This window comes from Pseudochaenichthys georgianus, chromosome 9, assembly GCF_902827115.2.
Source record: "Pseudochaenichthys georgianus chromosome 9, fPseGeo1.2, whole genome shotgun sequence".
Lineage (NCBI taxonomy): Eukaryota > Metazoa > Chordata > Actinopteri > Perciformes > Channichthyidae > Pseudochaenichthys > Pseudochaenichthys georgianus.
Window position 1 is genome coordinate 40,449,560 of NC_047511.1, and position 23,502 is coordinate 40,473,061.

General features: G+C 43.3%; 1 protein-coding gene across 7 annotated transcripts in view; it reads left to right on the forward strand.

Moving 5' to 3' along the window:
* trpm3 (transient receptor potential cation channel, subfamily M, member 3) overlaps nt 1–23,502 on the forward strand; it is a 193,826-nt gene that overhangs the window by 158,379 nt on the left and 11,945 nt on the right. For 4 of the 7 annotated variants that reach the window (XM_071204426.1, XM_071204427.1, XM_034091089.2 and 1 more), the window contains 6 exons: nt 83–375; nt 3,218–3,446; nt 10,733–10,936; nt 14,197–14,337; nt 18,227–18,355; nt 21,415–21,666. In XM_071204426.1, the coding sequence (XP_071060527.1) occupies nt 83–375; nt 3,218–3,446; nt 10,733–10,936; nt 14,197–14,337; nt 18,227–18,355; nt 21,415–21,666 (1,248 nt within the window). The remainder of the gene's footprint in view (nt 1–82; nt 376–3,217; nt 3,447–10,732; nt 10,937–14,196; nt 14,338–18,226; nt 18,356–21,414; nt 21,667–23,502) is intronic. The other 3 variants (XM_034091091.2, XM_034091093.2, XM_034091094.2) reach the window with 1 other exon arrangement.

Consider the following 23,502-nt stretch of genomic DNA (forward strand, 5'->3'; position numbering starts at 1 on the left):
CAAGTCCCCCAAAAAAGGGGTACATCTCCAAAGCTGTCTTCTTTTCTTTCCGCACAACTCACTTGCTATGGATCTCCATCAGGATGACATGCCTATCCGCAGAGGTCGCCAGAAGACGACGCGCAAGCGAGAGGAAGAAGTGGACATAGATTTGGACGACCCCGAAATCAACCACTTCCCTTTTCCTTTCCATGAGCTCATGGTTTGGGCCGTGCTTATGAAACGCCAGAAGATGGCGCTGTTCTTTTGGCAGCACGGTGAAGAGGCCATGGCCAAGGCCTTGGTAGCATGTAAGCTTTGTAAGGCCATGGCACACGAAGCCTCCGAGAACGACATGGTGGACGACATTTCTCAGGAACTAAACCACAACTCCAGGTGGGTGAAACAACATATTTGTCCACCAACATTCATCTCATGATATTTCCACGATTTGTAAATGATTGATGGGACGTTGAGTGGCGAGATTAGACGGGCTACCTCCACACTCCAGCCCGATTGGGCGGATGCACACACTAACTAACATGCCATCCTCCCGGCTCCCATAGGATGTTAGTGACATAGATACAGAAATCTGATGACATGCATCTTCGTTAGTTAAGGATTTGCATTTGAGATGAAGGTAATTACCAAGACATCAAATTGCTAGCTATAGGAATGACTGTTAATTAGAAGGACATCTTGCACATACTGCAAATTAAGCACAGCCACACCAACCAGAACCTACACACAAATAGGGTATTTTTTAAATGATCCATCGGGGGAACCGAATGCAGGACACAGACTTTGAGAAAGGGATGGCTAAGAAAAGGTTTATTGGTTCGGTTCCAGGGGATGAAGGTGAATGAGTGGCATGTCTGGCTGACAGAGACAGAGGGGAGGAGGGGAGATGGTGGCCGGTGGAGTGTGGCAGAGCAGGGAGATGGCTGCAGGCGATGTGGCTGAGCAACAGGCAGCCTGAGAGCTGGGTTTAGAGATTAACCAAAAGAGTAAACAAAGGTTACAGATTGTAACCCTAGGACTAGAAGAAAAAGCTCAACTGGACTCTGTAACACTTTTCTCCAATTACAATCACATATTGAACCACTGAAATGTGCATAAACGTAGCCATCCAATCAGGACGAGCCTACCAGAATATGTGCAGGCCACACCGTATATAATGGAGCCACGCCGCTGACTGTTATCTGTTACCTTTTCAGCGAGCAAAATAACTTTGCAAGTAAAGAACTAGTGTAAGGTAACTTTAATCAAACTCATACAGGGGCCTCAGGGCACACATTGGAACGCCCGGTCGCATCAAAACATCGACTCACAAGGTCCTTGAATCACAGACTCTGTTGGCTCAGTTGGCAATTCCCAAATCCCTGAAGAATAAAGGGATTACCGAGAGTGGAAGAGAAGCCATGTATGCTGTGTGGTCCGCATATATTGGTTACAGGCTACGTCTATGCACATTTCAGTTGGCAACGCATGGCGTGATTGGTGAAGAGTATGTCCCATTAGATGAGCTAGGACTTGAGTGCAGAATTCAAGAGGCCTGAGACGGGAACTGCTACGTGGGCTGAAACAACAATCAGGCAATGACTGGGTGAAGCACCATGGTTAATAAACTGCAGATGAGTAGAGGCTTTGCTGGAGTGCGTCTTGGACATGGTGTGTAGGCGGGACAGCAATCAATTAAGCAAGATTGTGAGACGCCCACATCAGGACTGGGGCTGTGTTCAGATTTGCATACTAGCTAACCAGAAAAGCCTGCATGCACAGGACAGACTTAACATACTCAAATGCCCAGGAATACATTGCATTTCCTCATAGTGACATAGTGCACAATGTCAAACATTTGGAGCCAGGCTAAAAGCTGTTAATATGTCACTTTATTATTTATTATTATTTGAATATGTTTTGTGCAAGAAAGTAACCCTTGAGATTCCGGTCATGTGCTCGGTTAGTTTATCCAATGTACGGCTGTTGAGACCTTTGCTGCCATGTTTTCGTGATTGCATCACATGATACATCATGATGATGATGATGATGATGATGATGATGATGATGATGATGATGATGATGATGATGATGATGATGATGATGATGATGATGATGATGATGATCGCTTCCGTGTGAACCATCTGGTACACTTAATCGTTCATTTAGTAGGCAGTATGCATTACATACTGATGAACTTCTGTATGTAGGAGGTGTAAGTATGCACGTGTTTACACACACACACACACACACACACACACACACACACACACACACACACACACACACACACACACACACACACACACACACACACACACACACACACACACACAGAGAGAGAGGAGAGTACAGGAGACACAAGGGAAAGGGAAAACAGGAAATAACTAGAAGCAGGGCTTTGACACACTTACACACAGCTTCAACCTTAAAGCTGGCACACTTTAAGTTGACTTTCCACGGAGAATTAGGCTGGATTCCTTTCGAAGAGCTCATTTAAATAAATGCATTTGGATATGATAATGTTTTATTTTCAACGGGGGTGCATTCATGTCTTCTCTGAGAGTAAGTAGAAGCTCAAGGGATTTTTGATTCAGGGCGTACTTCTTTCCTAAGCACATGTAATCAAACCAAATATGTTTGGAATATTGAACTGTTATTATTCATGATATATCACAGGACACTTGAAAGGCCCTTCATTGAAACAGAAACGTATCCTTATTTCATTGTTAGTGCCTTGTTTTACACATTTAATTACAGTTTGCTGTATATTGAAGTGTGCAATATCATGCCGTGTATTTGTGCGTGGGTGTGTGTGTGTGTGTGTGTGTGTGTGTGTGTGTGTGTGTGTGTGTGTGTGTGTGTGTGTGTGTGTGTGTGTGTGTGTGTGTGTGTGTGTGTGTGTGTGTGTGTGTGTGTGTGTGTGTGTGTGTGTGTGTGTGTGTGTGTGTGTGTGTGTGTGTGTGTGTGTGTGTGTGTGTGTGTGTGTGTGTGTGTGTGTGTGTGTGTGTGTGTGTGTGTGTGTGGGTGTGTGAAGATATGTGTTAATCTTTTCATGTTCGGCCGTGACCATGCACTGTGTTTATATGAAATCTAAATGCAAATCTATTGTCCTCCAGAGTAAGGCCAGATGGTCAGTGATCCAGTTCAAGTACATTGTAACTGTTTGAACAAAGCGTGTCACTGTCTCTGTTCATGTCTCAGTGTGCCTGTATATGTCCTGCCTATGATTTCCCAGAGAGTTTGCCCAGCTGGCAGTGGAACTCCTAGACCAGTCGTATAAACAGGACGAGCAGATGGCCATGAAGCTCCTGACGTACGAGCTGAAGAACTGGAGCAACGCCACCTGCCTGCAGCTGGCGGTAGCGGCCAAACACAGAGACTTCATCGCTCACACCTGCAGTCAGATGCTGCTGACCGACATGTGGATGGGACGCCTGCGCATGCGCAAAAACTCAGGCCTGAAGGTAATAGAAAAGGGCCAGATGTTTGGGATCACCTGTGGGTAAAGACATGTTTATGTGCATCACATAACTTGTCTGTACACTTCACAGAGAGTTGAGACTTTGGTGTGAGAGTTGTACTAGAAGGCTTGAACCCCCTCCGATTGCTTGCGAAAGGTTTGGAAAGTAATGAGAAACTATCTCACCTAACTAAGAACCTACCAGAGGGTTGGCCCAAATCAATCTGATGAATCTGCTGTGTAGCTTACAGAGAAGTGGAGAGTGGATGTGCACGACGAGCGACGACTACTATCAGGTGTGATGTGTGGGAATATAGGGGATAACTGCTGTAGAAAATGTATCAACATTGAAAGTTGCTTAGGACATTACATGCGTTTATTAGAAGCAGTATTATCTTTACTTTAAATATAATAATAATTAATAATTCCTTGCATTTATTATAGTGCTTTTCCAGTGCTCAAAGCGCTTTACAAATATTTTTTTTTTATACATGCAATGGTCACTGTGGACAATACCCACAGGAGCAAGTTCAGGTGAAGTGTCTTGCCCAAGGACACAACGGCTTTACAGACGCAGCAGCGGCGGGTTTCACCCCTTGATCTGATGATCATTGCACAGCGCACTGCGCCACACCGTCCATCTTCACGCCTCGAAGTCATCGAGGCGCTTTTACAAGTACACATTGATATTATACATGTACTGTGGACATCACCCACCGGGTGAAGTGTCTTGCCCAAGGACACAACGGCCTGACGCAGTGGCGGCAGGAGCGGGTTTCGAACTGGAGTTCCCCAGCACCCCCCTTGATCTGATGATCAGATGCACAGACCACTGCGCCACCCGTCCCTGCAAATATATTAGTACATCTCATAGATTGTATATATGTAGTGGTCCTTATCGCTGCAATGCACACATTTGGTTTGTGGAATAAGGTTTTGAAGTCTTGGTTTTGGAATTTCGGCTGTAACTATCTTGCTTATTTGGAACCAGAAGTGGTATGATAGATGGAGTATAAATGAATGCTTAAAAATACATTTTTCAGCAACCAAAACTCTACAGTTAAGTACTTTGATAAACTCACTGTGATAGGGTTACGTTTCTCCGACACAAAAATGCAAAAACACTGTGGTACCAACCTGTCAATTAAAATGTAAATAGACAAGTATTTATTGTCTATTTAACAAAAATGTATATCAAACTGTATTGAATAAGACCTAAAACTACTAATTGAGACAGAAACATAGGTTTCTAATCAAGTGAGAAGTATGCTCATTTTGTTATTGACTTTGTTACAACCTTCCAAAGGCTGGAACAAACAGGGAGGCCACACAGAGTTAAATGCCAAATATATGTTTATTTAACAGGATATAGAAGAACACCTATGATGAATAATGTATGTAATAATCAGACTGTCAGTAGTGTGAGCAGTGTGTGGGTGTGTGGAAGGGTGTTGTAGCATGATGGAGGGTGCATCACCGAACCCAGGCTGTAGGCTGAGGTTGCTGCAGCAGGCCAGGATCTGAATCAGAGCGTGATCCTTGCAGCTGGGAAACCTTTATGCCTTCTTGTGGCTCCGCCTCTAGATGGGCGGGCACACACCGGACGACACTCCCAGTACCTGCCAGAGGACAGCAAGGCAGGGAGCACAGCCAGGCAGAAGGGGGGAGGGGTCGTCACACCCCCTCCCTTAAAATGGAGGACCCACTAGGATCCTCCAACCTGAGGCACAAAAACACAACCACCAAACACAAGAGACACAACCAAAGTTAACCTTGAAATGTTCATACAACCTGCAAGCACATCTGGAGCCTCTTGCTATACAATCCGAAACCAGAGGAGTCGCCCCTACTGGATATTAGTAGGAATGCAGGTGTTATGCTCTTCTGTAACGTATTCATTTTCGCAGAGGTTGCCAATTGGTACATGTAAAGTATTAGCATGTTTGAAGATAAGAAAAGAGACACTTCTGTATGAAATGCAGGTTATAAACAAGCATTGTTTGACCATCAACGGTACCTGATACGTTTATTTTTCAACTGTGGTAAGGTATGTAAAATCTTAGCATATGAAGTGAATACACGTGTCCTTGTTGATTATCATCAACAGGCTATTACTGAAGAAAAGCAATTCATTATTTCTATTCATATCCAGTGAATACATCCGGAGCAAACCTTACAGGTCAAATGTTGTCCTTCTTTTATGCACCGTTATATTAATCAGGAATGAACAAGCTAATGCTGGGAACATAATAGTCTAGCTGGCTATAATTGTGGTTTGACCATAATGACTCGTTCAATATGTAGACTGAGTGCACTGGACTGTGAAAAGTAAATAGCTCACCAGAGTCTGTTTACAATACAATTATATCTGAGTGTTTTCAGTCAGTTGAGAAATATGTGGTGTTTCAAGCTTGAAAGGGAAACAACAACAACACAGATGTTACAAATGCCTTTACAAGACAGCAAATGAAGCTAAAACCTATTAAACAGAACATCACAGAAGATACCAATCCAGCTCGCATGCATTACAGACACTACAGTCGTTCGAACGTTCGAAAAATACCATCCATACAGTGTGTTTATAAAATGTTGCTTTATTTTAAAGCCGCAGAACTTGAACTAGTAAACAGGTCTGTTCATGTCAAACAGACTCAAGTTTATTGATAACTGTTAGAAACAAATCACTCGTCAGCGGCTTGAGCTTCAATATCAGGATACATGTATTTATTATCCTTGCAAGAATGGAAGTAGTCATAACACACAGAGCTGCGTGGGACACATAGTTCCCGAATAGTGTCCTTGACATGCTTTATATACAAGAGAGTGTTACGGTCACTAGATGCAGAATACCGGTTCAAAGCAGTTTTAGGGTGCGTTCACACCTGCCTTTTATAGTCCGGTTGAATCGAACCCTGGTGCGTTTAGCCGCTTGGTGCGGTTCGTTTGGGTCGGTGTGAACACAATCCGAGACTTCTGAAGTGAACTAAACAACCGGACTCTGGTCCGCTAAAATAGGTGGTCTCGGAGCGCTTGGTTCATCGCTGGTGTGAACGCAGTCCGCACCAAAACATAGGAAGCTTAGTATTTACGAGTCACAAGAACGCGCATATCTTCAAAATCTTTAACGAAAGAGTCTTTCAAGACATCCGCGGTTGTTTAGTTAAAGAGTGAAGCAGAATGAAGTGTTGAACAGTGTCGTGTAAAGTAAAAATTCTCCGTCAGCTAGGCTAGGCTACATAAAAGTAAGAACACCTGTCTTCGGTGAAACGCCCCTCCTTACTGCAGAACGTCTTATGTGTTATTTTAGTTTTTTAACGGACGTTGTCTGATTATATAATCATATGCGCGGGCCGCTAGTGTCTGTTGATCTCCAGATTAACAGCAGCATGAGAATAACCTGCCGAAAGTGCCGATGCTCCATGGCGGAGGCTCCGGTAGAAATTGTCAGGATTTGCGTTTTTACCCCCTTAATGTCTGACCAATGGTTGAACAGCATTTCCGTGCACATGACTTGTATTTAAAGTTTATAGTCCGTTTGAGTTTTGCCGTGAACGCAAACCGAACCTTCTGAAAAATGAAACAACGTAACAAACTGTCGTCTGGTGCGCACCAGAGAAGCGGACTATTAGGTGTGAACGCACCCTTATATGCTTAGTTCAGATTAGCTAAGGCAATAAACATGACAGTCATGTGTCTATCTCCATAGAGACTGAATCTTCATGTTAATCGTTGTCACATAGCTATCATATGCCTTCTAGGTAACGTACACAGCTACGTAGCCTTTGTTATCATGTGCTATTCTGATACTGGAATAGTACATTCAGTATTTCCCCAACAATAACAGATTCATAAGGCATGTGGTTTATGTAGGGGAAATTATGTACTCAAAGCATTTAAGGTTGCTTGTGATGGCAGGGCGGAAGAGGAGAGTCTGTCCAGCTCAGTGAAGTCAAGCGAAGTGGCCTTTCTGGCTAAACTTCCACCACAACTTAATTTATTCGCCTTCAAAGCGGTCTCGTAAGCCAGAGGGTACAGAAGACCTGACCTTAATCCCCACAAAAAGAAATGGTGTCCCTCATATTTTATAAGGAGGTTTGTGCGGTAATCGTCCCTTTGAGTCGAGGGTAGAGGTTTCAGTTAAAAATGGTGGTTGAACTTTTCTGAAACTTTAGCTCATGTGAGTTTCCCTAGACGTCTGGCGGTCAGGCGAAAGGAGGCAGTTGCTGAAATCATAGAGGTTAGTGTTATTTATATTGAAAAGTTGCCCTGGGAGTTGCTAAAGAGACATCTGGGTTCGCACTCATTCATACTTAGAGTGAGACAGAGTGATGGGTCGCTGTCTTCCTGAGCTGGACAGACTACAAGTGCTTGAAGAATGGTTTGGCCTTTGCAGGAGGGAGGGAGAGAGTGCACGGCTAAAGCTCGTCGAAGCAGAAACAAAGAGAGGAAGTGGAACAAACAAGATTCGATGCCCCCAGGAGATCATGATATCCAGCAAATAACATTGTCAAAGTGAAGTCAAGATAATATGTGTACACACTTTTGAGCTGCTGCAATTGTCAGGGCAGTCATCCAACATAAACATGCTTACTCATATGAAAACATGTTACTGGAGGCTCCAAACGGGCTATGTGTCGCAGGGTGGAGTGCATTGATTTCCTCACAAGTCAATAAGTATGACAAACTAGACACGTTTGCTTTCAACCCTTTGACAGGAGTGTTGACGGGAGAAGCTGATACATCACTTTCTGTGCTGTGGTTATAGTTGGACTTCTCACTGGTTTCCAACTTCCTCCCTATACAGTTACACATTATCCTTTTCATATTCAATCATTTTGTCAGCAGACTTTACTGGCAGCAATTGTATTATTAAATTGTGACAAGCTAAGGAACATTGTATAGTAGCCTAAATTGCTAAAAGGTTATTAAAGGTGGGGTAGGTAAGTTTCAGAAACCGGCTCGAGATACACTTTTTGTTATATTCCATGGAATGCTCTTAACATCCCGATAGCAATGAATATCTTAAGTGCTTTGACAAAAAATCCATAACAAAATGTCATCTGTAGAAGCCGTAATACTGTAAAAAGTACATCCAATCCGTTTGGCCGGGCCCGGCTAAACGGATTGGATGGCCTACCTGCCTGTCAGCCTTCCATCGGGGCACAAACTTATCTCGTGCCCTCATTGGTCATGTGCGCGTTCGTGTGTGTTGGAGGAGGGGCTCTGTAAGGAAGTGGCAGATTTTCTCCGGTTGTGTATTTTCAAATTCTAGCGATCTCGAGCCGGTTTCTCAAATGTACCTACCCCACCTTTAACATGGCAACAGCCAGCAACTAATTGTAATGCTAACAGCGGGAACAGTATGAACAACGCCAGTGAACAGTGAGCTAACAGTGTCATGTGTTAACACGAGGTGGAACTAGACGAGGGTGGCAGAAATGCAATGTGTTAAATGGTAGAGTATAGTCAGCCGGTTGGACCCACAGACCCACACACACAGACTTACTCACTATGCACACGCAGCCAAATGTATGCTAATGCTAACAGCGGGAGCAGCATGAACAACGGCAACCGTGAAAGAGCTAAAAGATACAGTAAAGAAACGAACTGTTAGGTGTTGTGAACATGTGGGGGAACTGGAGGGTGCGTTAGGGTTATCTATTATGTGTTAAACGCAGTTGAGCAGTTAAAGAGTATAGCTAGCTAGCCAGTGGGACACACTTACACACAGTTTGCACGAAAGCACAAAGAAGCTTGGGTTAACACACTTCTTCATTCTCTTCTTCGGTAGACGTTACTCCACAATGTCTTTCCAAAGCAGATTCTTGTTTCCTGCTGTAGTAATGTTTTGAATGCTGTACAAATAAACTTTAAATTCCTGTTTCATTTTTGAGCCATGAAAACAGCCAAATAAAAGACAGCTGCTTCCGGAGATTAGACGACACCCAATTACTCGGCTCTCTGTATTCTTCTCTTTGCCTTGTTTACCACCTTCTCACCACGTTCTGTTCAAACCCTCGCTCTTGTTTGAGTGCTATGTATCTGAAGTGTCGAGAGCAGTGCTTCTCAAATTTGTTCATACCAAGGACCACTTAACCAATAAAAAAACACTCGCGGACCACCTAACTCCACAAATATCCAAAATCACATCGTTTTTCTAGAACACATTACAAATCGCCTGAAAATGGTACAAACAAGTGGCAACATGTGTGACGAAGGTGTTGCTCTGGGCTATATCATGCAATCAAAAGAAACGTAAGCTCGCTCCATTGCGGAGATATTCCCGCGAGAGTGCGGAAAACTCAAATGTATTTATTTATTTCAAATGTGAAATGTTACCAATATACTCACGGACCACCACTTTGAGAAGCACTGGTCTAGAGCCTCAAAGTGTGGTCCGCGGACCACTGGTGGTCCGTGAGCGCCCCCTAGTGGTCCGTGGGTATATTGGTAACATTTCACATTTGAAATTAATGAATTAATTAAAGTTTTCCGCACTCTCGCGGGAATATCTCCGCAATGGAGCGAGCTTAAGTTTCACTTTCGATTGCATGATATAGCCCAGATAAACACCTTCATCACACATGTGGCCACTTGTTTGTACCATTTTCAGGCGATTTGCAAAAAAACGATGTGTTTTGGGATATTTGTGGAGTTAGGTGGTCCGCGAGTGTTTTTTTATTGTTTAAGTGGTCCTTGGTATGAAAAAGTTTGAGAAACACTGGTCTAGAGCCATCCTGCCTCTGTTGTTATCTCTCTGTGTGTGTGTGTGTGTGTGTGTGTGTGTGTGTGTGTGTGTGTGTGTGTGTGTGTGTGTGTGTGTGTGTGTGTGTGTGTGTGTGTGTGTGTGTGTGTGTGTGTGTGTGTGTGTGTGTGTGTGTGTGTGTGTGTGTGTGTGTGTGTGTGTGTGTGTGTGTGTGTGTGTGTGTGTGTGTGTGTGTGTGTGTGTGTGTGTGTGTGTGTGTGTGTGTGTGTGTGTGTGTGTGTGTGTGTGTCGTGGCAGCGCAGAACCTTGCTGCCTGTCTGGACTGTAATTGACTTCCACCATTCAAACCTCCACTTGGCTGTTAAACACCAACGTGTGTCATTCAGCCGTGTGCAGGACAGGGCATTAAGGAAGGTGTTCACAAGGGTACATTTAGAATGTGTGTTTCACGTGTGTCTTGCCGTCTGATCATGGAAATTGCTTTGTTCAAGGCCCTTTATCACATGTGTGATTTATCGCTTCCCGCTCTTCTCCCTAACTTCCCCCCTCTTCCACCTCCACTTCCTGTCTCCCTCATCACCCAGGTCATCTTAGGGCTGCTTCTGCCGCCGTCCATCCTGAGTCTGGAGTTCAAGAACAAGGATGAGATGTCCTACATGCCCCAGGATCAGGAGGCCTACCTGCAGGAGAAGGAGGAGGAGGAGCCTGAAAAGCCAGCGAAGGAGAAGGAGGATGAAGACATGGAGTTCACAGTAAGATCTTACTGTGAGGCGCAGTACAACTCCGTGGTGAGAGAACCCACCTCAGCCCCGCATCTCAGCGTCGATACACATATTAAGACAAAACACACGTGCTTTGTCAGATAAAGAAACTGATTTTTGAGCACATAGCCCAGATTATGTGTCCTTTGTAAATATCTCTTGTGGACCAGTTTCATGTTGTTTCTGTCCACGATGAGATGCACACTCATACACACAGTTCTCCACACACACATACTTGTTTCTCTATTCTGGCCACCTGGACCCTTCCAGCCAAATCGGCCTTTCCTGTTTCTCGTCGTCTCAGCAAAGACATGGTCGTGGAGTTGTAGCGTCTCAGTCTGTCGCCGCTTGTGGGTTCTCTCCTGTGTGTTTCTCCTTCCATCTCCTTCTCCACTTCTCTCTGCCTTTGCTATGGTCCCCCTTGTTCTCTTCCCACCGCTCCTTTTGTTTCTTCTTGCTTTGAGCTCCCCCTCTTTCTCTCTCTAGCTCTGTCTCTCTTTCCCCTTCTCCCCAAGCTCAGTTCTGATTGAGGTATAGTACCGTATGCTAGCCGATTGCTGCCCCCCACTCTCTCCCATTATGATGATGATGGCTTGCTGCAGCATACCACTCAGCATGCCGGCTGCTGAGCATGGGAGGCCCAGGCTTTTGCATTATATAACAATGTCCGCCTGCTGCTGCAGAGCTTAAATCATGCAGAGTCTGAGCACCCTGCTCACAGTGCAAGAGTTGGTCCATCTGCATAGACACGGATGTACAGCAGGACTCGTTCCATTTCAATCCAATCAGTTCTGGCGATGATACCCATATCCTGTTTGTGTGTTTAAAGCCAGACTTATTATGTTATAGACAATTTGAAGACATGAACTGGATTTAAGGTTGTCCCATTAAATGATTGAGCTGAAGTTGAACGCCTCTCAGCACCTCTGTACATACTTCCCATCTGCATTGAACACAGCCAGCAAGCGAGAGCAAACGGGCCATTTCACACGTGCAGTTCTTGAGGCACGGTGGTTTTAAACAAAGCCGCCTGCTGCCAGAGGATGCCTTTGAAATGAGCCCCTTCATACTGCTCTTGCTTCTGACTGTACAAATGCACCTTCAGATTCCTATGAGGTGCATCCAGATACACACAGACTGCTACGCCACAGAGGGAGATTGTATTGTTTAATCCTCAGTTGCTGTAGATCATTCTCTATTTTTTTTTATTTTATTTATCCAGGAATGTCCCATTGACAAGATCTCTTCTTCCAGGGAGTCCTGACCAACACGGCACACAACAAGTTTCAACATAAAACAAGGGCATTAAACAAAAAAAAAACATACAATTCAAATATACATCCAGAAGGCCATTTGTGCAGAGGCAAGAAGCTTAATCACATCAGCAATAGCATCAGGTAAAGCAGTTACATGTTTCATGAAGGGCTAATCGTAGCATACCTCTAAAAGCATTTACAGTAGGAAGTGCCTCGAGACAACGTTTTACTTGCGGCGTATTCCATAAAAAGGGAGCGTAGTGGGAGAAGGCAGCTTTACCAAGCTCTGACTGCATCAAAGGAACATTTAAAAGCATCCCATTTGCTGCTCGTCTGGTTTTAAAAAAGCAAGTATAAAAGGACAGAAGTCTGGAGATATATAAGGGCAGCTTACCTAGCAATGATAATAGCTTGTGCCCACTTACTGATGGATAGTGTGCATGTGTTGGTACAGTAGTGACGTACACACTGGCATCTGAATCTGTTCACCTTGAAGGCCCTGTCTGTGTGGGCCTTGGATAAAACCTGTAGCTGTAAATGTTTCACATGTTTGTAGAAAGTTACAAATCTCTCGATTCCTTTTTAACGGTTTGATCACGAGTATACCTATTCAGTGGAACTTAAACCAGCATGCGTTTTAGATATTTGGACCGACTTTCAGACATGTTATCTTTGCCGAGATCTGCCATAGTGCCCTACAAAGGCAGAATGAAATACATATACAGTGACATTAAGAAAGGGTTTCAAAGTGTTCCGAATACGGAGCTGACAAAGGATCTATTTACCGTACTTTTCGGACTATAAAGCGCACCGGCATATAAGCCGCAGCAGCTAAATTGTCCGTCTGTCTCGCTCTCGTTCTGTCTCTCGGTTCCACTTTTACTTTGGCGCGCGACCTGTCTCACTCTTTTCCGGCCTCCAGCTTTTCCTGCTGGAGCCCGCCGCTTAAAGGTGGCGGGCGCGGACCGGTCATAGAGCCCATAGCGTTAAAGGTGGTTAATTGTACCTGTAAGATCCATAGATTTAGGAGGTCCCCTAGTGGCCGTTAGTTGTACAACAAAAATGGGGGAAAAAGTCGCGGCTTATAGTCCGAAAAGTACGGTAGGTTGTTTTTTCACTCAAAAGCCAAGTCAATACAGAATCCTGTACTTGTACACAGGTCTATCAGAGAAAGTGTGTACCAACCAAAATGTGAGTGTGTTTAACAACATTCCAATGATTTCAGAAAAGCTCACACATTACACAGCCAGAGTGCGGTTACTACATTAAACAGGGACTATTTCTTTGATTTTTAGGTCGCTTTTGGATAGTTATAGTTCGTTTAAAAAGCTCTTTTCACAGAACTTACATATAATATGTTCGTACACAGATGTCAGAAAGACTATCAAATATAGAGCCACTGCATGTTGCCTTTGTAGGGCATTATATCTCTTGACATCCAATACAAACACATGCAGAGGTCTGCTGCTGCTTTGACATTTTGACCATGACCCATAACAACAGCGGGCCCCGGACCCTCTCTCATGGATTAGGAAATGTGTCACCGATTGAAATGAGATATCCATGTCTTATCTTTTTCTTTTTTCTGTCCTCTTTCTGTCCTTATATTGTCTCTCTTCTGTCTCTTAATTGTTGTCCGAGACACAATCCATGAGTGTCCGTGTCCGCGTCATCCTGTGTTTCCCGGCCTTCACCCAACACTCCACCTCAAACACACATCTCACATTTTGGAATGATGACATTGCTTGTGCTTGCTTCTTTAATTATATTGTGAAAACTGTGTGGTAGCCATAATGTAACGCTCTCCCTCTCCCCCCTTCTCCCTTTCTTTCTCTCTTTGTTATTCAACGTCCTACCTTCTCCCTTCCACACACTTGTCCTCATCTCCATCCTGTCTCTGCACCTCCTCCTCCTCCGTCTTTCCCATCCGACACACTTCCCTCTTCCCACTCTCTGACTGCCTTTATCCCTCACACCTTTCGCTCCTTCCTTCCTCCCTCCCTCGCTCCTTGTTGGTTTGCATCCGCCCAGGCAATGCTAGGTAACGTAACCACCGAGACCTCCAGGAAGAAGGATGTCGAGGAGGTTCAGAAACGCCACCGCCTCATCCCCTTGGGACGCAAGATATACGAGTTCTACAACGCTCCCATCGTCAAGTTCTGGTTCCATACGGTCAGTGTCGGCTTCAGAAACGCAGCCTACGCGCTCTGCTTCCTGTTGGCCGTGTCAGTGCCCACTTTGTGTTGCAGCGGCATCAATTACTGGCTCCCTGCCGTTAGCTTTTACAGCTACAGTGCCTCTTTGGCCATGAACCTCCTGTTCCACCCTTGCATTACCCAGCTTGACTCGGGTGGGAGAGATGAGGAGACTGATGGAAGCAACACAGTGAGAAAAGTACACGCTGAGTGTTAGGGAGGGAAAGGGATAGGAAGGAGATTAAACAAGGAGGTTTTCAAATTAACAAAGTAAAGGCACACGTAAACAATGGAAAGTAACTAAGTACCGTACTTTTCGGACTATAAAGCGCACCTGCATATAAGCCGCAGCAGCTAAATTGTCCGTCTGTCTTGCTCTCGTTCTGTCTCTCGGTTCCACTTTTATTTTGGCGCGCTACCTGTCTCACTCTTTTCCGGCCTCCAGCTTTTCCTGCTGGAGCCCGCCGCTTAAAGGTGGCGGGCGCGGACCGGTCCTAGAGCCCATAGAGTTAAAGGTGGTTAATTTTACATGTAAAATCCATAGATTGAGGAGGTTCCCTAGTGGCCGTTAGCTGTACAACAAAAATGGGGGGAAAAGTCGCAGTTTATAGTCCGAAAAGTACGGTACATGTATTCAATTAATTGTTTAGGTACCTGTACACAACTTGATTATTTACTTGTTTTGCTTACTTCTACACTACAATTTGAAAGACAACATTTTAATTTGTACTCACTACATTTTTGTGACAACATTAGTTACACGATGGACTTTCCTGGTTCCTATTTGATTTACAAAAATGAGAGTGACTAATTAATGTGACGTACTATTATGGATTGAAATACATGGGACTATAAAAAGTCATTAAAGTATCTCCACCTTTAGCGACTGCAAAATTAAAAACAGTTTTACATAAATGGATCATCAATTAGAATCCAGTGATACAATACATATTATCCCAGAAATGTAAGCCCATTCTACAGAATTAGTCCTTTTAGTTTTGGTACTTTTGAGTATATTTGAATGCTACAAGATTTTTAAATGTATGACTTTTACTTGTATCAAAGTATTTTAAGAGGTATTATTACTTTTACCTAAGTTAAAGATCTGGCTACTTCTTCCACCATTGCATATTGCCAGTGGATTACAACAAGTACACATTATTTCATTTGGATGTATGTAATTCCCCAGCACTCTTTACGAGGCCTTAATAGATATTAACTTACTTTAGATGGGAACGATGAGGTGTAAGGGTTTGCTTTATAAAGATAGCTACTGCACAAGCAAGGTTTATATGTTTAGGGTAAGCAACTAACACATTAACATCAAATCTATACACTATACAGGTCTATTGTGCTCTCGACCCCGAAACTGACCCCAGACAAGTGATATGAAGGAAAGAAAAATGGTGTATTGACTGTTTTGGCACGAGTAATGCTTAATCGAGAAAGTTGAAAAATAAAACCTTCAGCTAATATAAACCGAATTACCAAATTAGCATGTTAATGAATGAAAACAATTTACACACAAAGTGTTTGCCTTATCTCCAAATATTAAAACACACAACTTAAATACCATCATTATAATCCTTTAACAATGATCTCACCCAGGCCACATTCAGTTTAACAGTGTTTATAAATATTTGTATTTCTTTGCAGCACTGTTCATCTAATTGTGTAGACTGTAAGTGTCTTTGAAGTGTGTGTGTGTGTGTGTGTGTGTGTGTGTGTGTACTGTGTGTGCCTGTGAGCATGCCTGAAATGTTTTATATAAGCTGAAGTCTGCCTCCCTTACCCCAGCTCGGGCTCCTTCAGTGAAAACATCTTTAACAGCACCGGCTGTTTATTTATGCTGAGAAAATAGTTTGACCGCATTTTGTTTCATCCCATTGTCCTCTTCTCTGGCTATTTACTCCCCTCTGTCTTCCTCCTCCCTTCACTTCTCCTCCCCTGCCCTTCAGGTTAAACAACACTATTCTACTGTGAATTTCATTACAGCACTCGTTGAACACATGCTGGGTTTTTATCAGGGTGAAAAATGTGGTCGTTGCCAGTTTTGTATTCAAACCTGACATTCGCTGTAGAGGGCTTCCCCGTTTAAAGTAATATTTGTCAAACTCATCAAACACTAATCTGTGCATAAGGGACGGATTGGCAACCCGGTCACACATTATTCAAATCTCTATACAGCGTACTAGACGTAAATATATGATAAGGCTGTAGGAGACACCATCCCCAGTTTGGTTGTGGTTACTTTATTCTATCATTTACAGATGTCAAAGCATTGTTGTCTCAAATGAACAATATATTGTCAGTTTTGCTTTGGTGTCCACATGTTTAGTTCTCAGTGGGTGCTACTAGAAGAACATTGACATATCTGACTGAAACCCAGTATTTTCTGAACTTGTCAATGAAAACATTATACATCATTTGAATAGGCAAGCCAAGGTTAGACTTGTATTGTGATCTGCATTTTTATTTGGTTTTGATCCTGATGAGCCAGTGTTCAAACACTGAAGGGCAGGAAGAGTGGACAGCTGACATGGATTTAAATAGAGAAGCCACAGGAGACACTTAATGGACATTTTGAGGCCAAGTGATATATCCGGTGTCCTGATATCAAACCACATCCGAAAAACCACATCAAAGGGAGTTGTAATGAGGGTCAATCATTCACTAAATAACTGTACTTTAGTACGTTTTAAGATACTTGTATCCTAGTTCAGTATCTCCTTTTTTTGCTTTGTTATTCTTCTACTCCACCACAATTTGAAAGAAAATATTGTACTTTTTAATACTACATTTAATTAACAAAATTAGATAATAGTTACCTTGCAGGTTTGTAATACAAAAATGAAATCAACCAATCAATTATGATATGCTTTTATGTATTAAAGGGTATTACCCGTCCCCTTGTGTGTTATGAAGGTTTCTCTGCATGTAGACGGTCTGCAGAGTCACAAACCCTCAAAGTACACCCTGTAGCGAGTACAACTCTAACACAGAGAAGACGTGTCTGTGCTGCCCCAGAACGCCTCGTTGGAGATTTCTCTTTTTCCATTGTTTACTTCTTGGCCCAAGAAGTAAACAACGTAACGTATTTCGGGTATAGTGACGTTACGTTACGTCCGCGGAGCCGTTACGGTTGGACCAATCCGCGGACTTCCTCACACACACACACACACACACACACACACACACACACACACACACACACACACACACACACACACACACACACACACTCGGCGGGACGTTGCAAGGCTCGCTGCTGCGAGGAGCGGGACACTGTGAGCTGGCTCACTGGTGTGGGGTCGGCGAGACACCGCGGAACTCAGCCTGGGCACACACACAAACTCCCAGCCAGGCTGCGGGTGTGTGTGTGTTTCGGGCTGGGTTTCGCTATGTCTCGCAGTCTCTCGCTGTCTCGCAGACGGCCACTGGGCTCACGGGGGGGGGGGGGGGGGGGCAGGAGCTCCAACAAGCCGTTTAAGACAGAGAGTGAATACACATACTATACAGAGATGCTGTATGAGAAACCAATGTGAGTTTGGAACATTGCAAAATATATTTAGTAGACCTCAACAATGGAATTATGATCAGTAGAAATGGCCATGACACGGGACCTTTAAGATACAGTGCCTGCGATGATAAAAGGAAACGCATATAATCATCACAGGAGACGCATAATGGACATTTTAAGGCCAATATCAAGTGTCCTTATTTCAAACCACACGTGAAAATCTGCATTAAAGGAAGTAATGAATGTCAGCTGCTTTTCTACATTTTATAAGTGCACAGTTGCTTTTGTTGGAAAAGCCTAAATGTGTCCCCGCTGATTTCCCTCTGCTGTGGTGCTTTTTCCATAGATGGCATACGTGGGCTACCTGATGTTGTTCAACTACATTGTGCTGGTGAAGATGGACCTGTGGCCCTCCACTCAGGAGTGGATCGTCATCGCTTACATCTTCACCAACGGCATTGAGAAGATGAGAGAGGTAAACCTGCTTCTAATGAGTATGTTTTACATCCACTAATACCTTTGAAAGTAAAGACACAACGCCTGTCACCGTCAAGGTCACTCCTGTGGTGGAGGGCAGAGCGTAAGCATTTTGTCAGTATTATAAAACAGCTCGTGATAAATATGGAAGACTGTTGTGCAATCATTGAAAGGGAAGCAAACAAAGAGTCAAGGGCAGAGGGAAAGGAAATAAAGGCAAGAGACGGAGATGGGAAAACAAATGAAGAAGTAGAGTAAATAGAAAATACCGGTATGCAGCCATATGAGACTAGCCGTGTTTGTACTGTAAGTGTATGAAATGCATTAACCATTATGGCACATCATTCTCAGCTCAACAGCATTGCCTCTTAAAACATCTGCCCCGATTGTCAAACTCATACTGCCCTCTAATGGTGGTCATTATATATTGCATTTCTTTTTTTTACAATATTTGTATAGAAGTTTTAACGAACATTACATATACATAAAGTATCTAGGTGGCATATACAGTGTACACTCAAATGAATAGGCATGTAAATAAACACAGGTCAGTATACAGATGATACATGGATAACAAAGTACCGAGATCTGAAAGAATAGGACGTGGGTCGTGGGCTACTACACTTTATTCCCCTTGCCCCCCCTCCCCGCCCCGGCCTTTGGTTTTATTGATCACCGACATTCTTTTTCAAAAGCTCCCCCAGATATTTTCAAAAACTGCCAGCTTTCCTTTAGTAATGTATGTTTTTCTAAAGCAACACATGCTGATAGATCCTTAATGCATGTATTCATACTTGGTTTGGTGTATATTGCATTTCTACTCTTCTGTCACTGCATCGGGTGACCCGCAAAAAAGGTGATTTGCGGGTGGTATTTTTTCAAACGTGTGGTCGGGGCGCGGGTATTGCATAATAAATCGATAAAATAATAATCATTTAGTTTCATGTTTAAATCCTCAGACCTCTCCCCCGCGGGACCGTGCATAATCATAACCTCTGCAGCGCATCAATCTGCCGCTGTGCGCGCCACATTCGAAATGGCTGAGGTGAAAGTGGAGAATACAGCATTTTCAATAACACTTCCTCAAGAGCGAAATCCAACGTCTGGGAGGCGTTTGGTGTCATGGAGAAAATTACCAACATCCCACGCTTTTTGAGACAAATATGCAACTGCGTGTGTTAATAATTGCACGTTTTCACTGCTCATATATATGCGGGTTCGGGTCGGTTTGCAGATCTTGTGCCGACGGGTCGGGTCGGTTTGCGGAACTAATTGGCAATACAGTGGGGCAAAAAAGTATTTAGTCAGCCACCAATTGTGCAAATTCTCCCACTTAAAAAGATGAGAGAGGCCTGTAATTTTCATCCTAGGTACACTTCAACTATGAGAGACAAAATGGGGGGAAATAATCCAGGAAATCACATTGTAGGATTTTTAATGAATTAATTGGTAAATTCCTCAGTAAAATAAGTATTTGGTCACCGACAAACAAACAAGATTTCTGGCTCTCACAGACCTGTAACTTCTTCTTTAAGAGCCTCCTCTGTCCTCCACTTGTTAACTGTATGAATGGCACCTGTTTGAACTCGTTATCAGTATAAAAGACACCTGTCCACAACCTCAAACAGTCACACTCCAAACTCCACTATGGCCAAGACCAAAGAGCTGTCAAAGGACACCAGAAACAAAATTATAGACCTGCACCAGGCTGGGAAGACTGAATCTGCAATAGGTAAGCAGCTTGGTGTGAAGAAAACAACTGGGAGCAATTATTAGAAAATGGAAGACATACAAGACCACTGATAATCTCCCTCGATCTGGGGCTCCACGCAAGATCTCACCCCGTGGGGTCAAAATGATCACAAGAACGGTGAGCAAACATCCCAGAACCACACGGGGGGACCTAGTCAACAACAAAGGCTACCATCAGTAACACACTACGCCGCCAGGGACTCAAATCCTGCAGTGCCAGACGTGTCCCCCTGCTTAAGCCAGTACATGTCCAGGCCCGTCTGAAGTTTGCTAGAGAGCATTTAGATGATCCGGAAGAGGATTGGGAGAATGTCATATGGTCAGATGAAACCAAAATAGAACTTTTTGGTAAAAACTCAACTAGACGTGTTTGGAGGAGAAAGAATGCTGAGTTGCATCCAAAGAACACCATACCTACTGTGAAACATGGGGGTGGAAACATCATGCTTTGGGGCTGTTCTTCTGCAAAGGGACCAGGACGACTGATCCGTGTAAAGGAAAGAATGAATGGGGCCATGTATCGTGAGATTTTGAGTGACAACCTCCTTCCATCAGCAAGGGCATTGAAGATGAAACGTGGCTGGGTCTTTCAGCATGACAATGATCCCAAACACACCGTCCGGGCAACGAAGGAGTGGCTTCGTAAGAAGCATTTCAAGGTCCTGGAGTGGCCTAGCCAGTCTCCAGATCTCAACCCCATAGAAAATCTTTGGAGGGAGTTGAAAGTCTGTGTTGCCCAGCGACAGCCCCAAAACATCACTGCTCTCGAGGAGATCTGCATGGAGGAATGGGCCAAAATACCAGCAACAGTGTGTGAAAACCTTGTGAAGACTTACAGAAAACGTGTGATCTCTGTCATTGCCAACAAAGGGTATATAACAAAGTATTGAGATGAACTTTTGTTATTGACCAAATACTTATTTTCCACCATAATTTGCAAATAAATTCTTTAAAAATCAGACAATGTGATTTTCTGGATTTTTTTTTCTCATGTTGTCTCTCATAGTTGAGGTATACCGAGGATGAAAATCACAGGCCTCTCATCTTTTTAAGTGGCAGAACTTGCACAATTGGTGGCTGACTAAATACTTTTTTGCCCTACTGTATGTGCGGGTGGCGGGGCGGGTTCGGTAGTGCACGTCGCGGGTGCGGGGCGGGAAAACCAGACCTGTGCAGGACTCTGGCTCATATCTATTAAGCCCTTCAATTCCTGCGTTTATGAACACATATTTTCATCATACTCTGCTTTAAAATGTTAAAATCTTCCTTGGTTTCCTCACTAATTCCCCCCAACCCCTGTCCCAGATCCTGATGTCAGAGCCGGGGAAGTTGCTTCAGAAGGTGAAGGTGTGGCTCCAGGAGTACTGGAACATCACGGACCTCATGGCCATCCTCATATTCTCCGTGGGTATGGTTCTGCGTCTCCAGGAGCCGCCGCTCATGAGCTACGGCCGGGTCATCTACTGCGTGAACATCATCTATTGGTACATCCGGCTGCTGGACATCTTCGGGGTCAACAAGTACCTGGGACCCTACGTGATGATGATTGGCAAGATGGTGAGGGGATGGTGTTAGTGTGTTTTATCTAGACGTCTCACGTACTTCCTACCGTCTGATTTCTTCTTGACATGATCCATACTGATCATAATAATAATAATAATAATAATAAAGCTTTATTTATATAGCACTTTGGAGCTCAAAGTGCTTTACAAAATGGCACATCACAAGTTAATTTAAACAACAAGAAATTCCCCTCAGATTATTTGTTAAGAACTTCAAAATGTACGAAAGGCAGCGAAATATAACATTTGATCAGGTTAATAGACACAAGGAGGTCAAATAATGGTTTCTCTCTGACAGATAAGACACAAGACGACTGAGTCGATGCAACAATATAAAATATAAAACCCCATAAGTTATAGGTACAACAGAAATACAAATAAAAGGTTGATAGTAATACAATTGCCATAATTCTAATAAAGGTTCAACAATTAAGAAATAAAAAAGACCGACGTAAAAAGAAATATTTGTATTGAAGCATGTTAGATTAATAAAATAAGATAAAATCCTTTAAGACCTATACAATGAATACAAGGTAGGTAGATAATAAAGAAGACAGTCCACTGAGTCCTTAACCATAATACCATAATTACAGCCCTTTTGTTTGAATGTGCCGGTCAGGCTTGGTCCTGATAGAGCGTCTGTGCCTCTAAAGGCGATTGTTTATCTCAAAGAGCACAAGATCAGAGCCTCCGATACACACATGTAGACAAAACAAGAAAGCTGATCAAAGGCTCGGCTTCATATCTGTCTGATCTGTCTTTACATGGGCCGGGCACCACTGCTCGTAAATACTCTTTGATATGAAAACCTGCTATAAATGAGAGAAGGGTCGAGAGGGGTGGATGCAATCACTTCCGATAATGCAATGAGTCCGATAATTGGCATTTATAATAATACTGCAGCAGCATCAGCATATTTGAAGTAAGGAAAAACCAATACTGCATTGTATATAACAGTAGAGATGTTCAGCATACTTTAAGGCCTTCCACTAGCATTCGTCCCACCCAAACAATCAATAATGAATGCTTTTGTTTCACCAAAGGAGGTGTGTTTCAGCTCTCGAGAAAGACAATGCATGACACTCGTAATCCAGAAGAGTACACAGAGGATAGTGTAATGTAAATAAAGGTCGGATCAGGGTGTAAACGGGCGCCACCCATTAGAGGATTACTGGTTAAATCCTCAGTCCCTGCAGTCAAAGTGTCCTTGGGAGAGATACCAAGGTGCTCCATGTGAACAGTATTGAATTGTGTATTAATCGCCTTGGATCAGGGGTGTCAAACTCAAGGCCCGGGGGCCAAATCCGGCCCGCGACTTCATCTCGTGTGGCCCCACAAGAGCTTGCAAAGGATATAATATGTTTATTATACGGTTACATGCCGACTTCTTTTTACTTTTTTTTGTTTTTTCAGAATTTGGCTTTTCTTTTTAAATCATTTTGTGACGTTCTCACGGAAGAGACTTGCAATTATTTGTCTTAGACTTCTGCTTTCAGACGTAGTTAATTATGAAGTTATTACCCTATCCGATAATAATCCAATGCAGAGGCAATCATGTAATATGTAAGCAATAGCTCACGACAGGTATATGCTCATTATATCACAGCTAAGGGGCGTGGTTCGGCCCGACGCGAAGCCCAACTGTTTTTCTCAGACGCGGAGGGATACTGAATTGTTGTGAAAAGTAACTTACAATTCTACCCGTGGTATATACGCTCAGTATATCACGGCTAAGAACCAATCAGATTGCTTGATTTGACTTGTCCGTTTTATAAAATACATTATTTTATATATATTAAATATTTATATATTTATATAAAGTTACAACCGG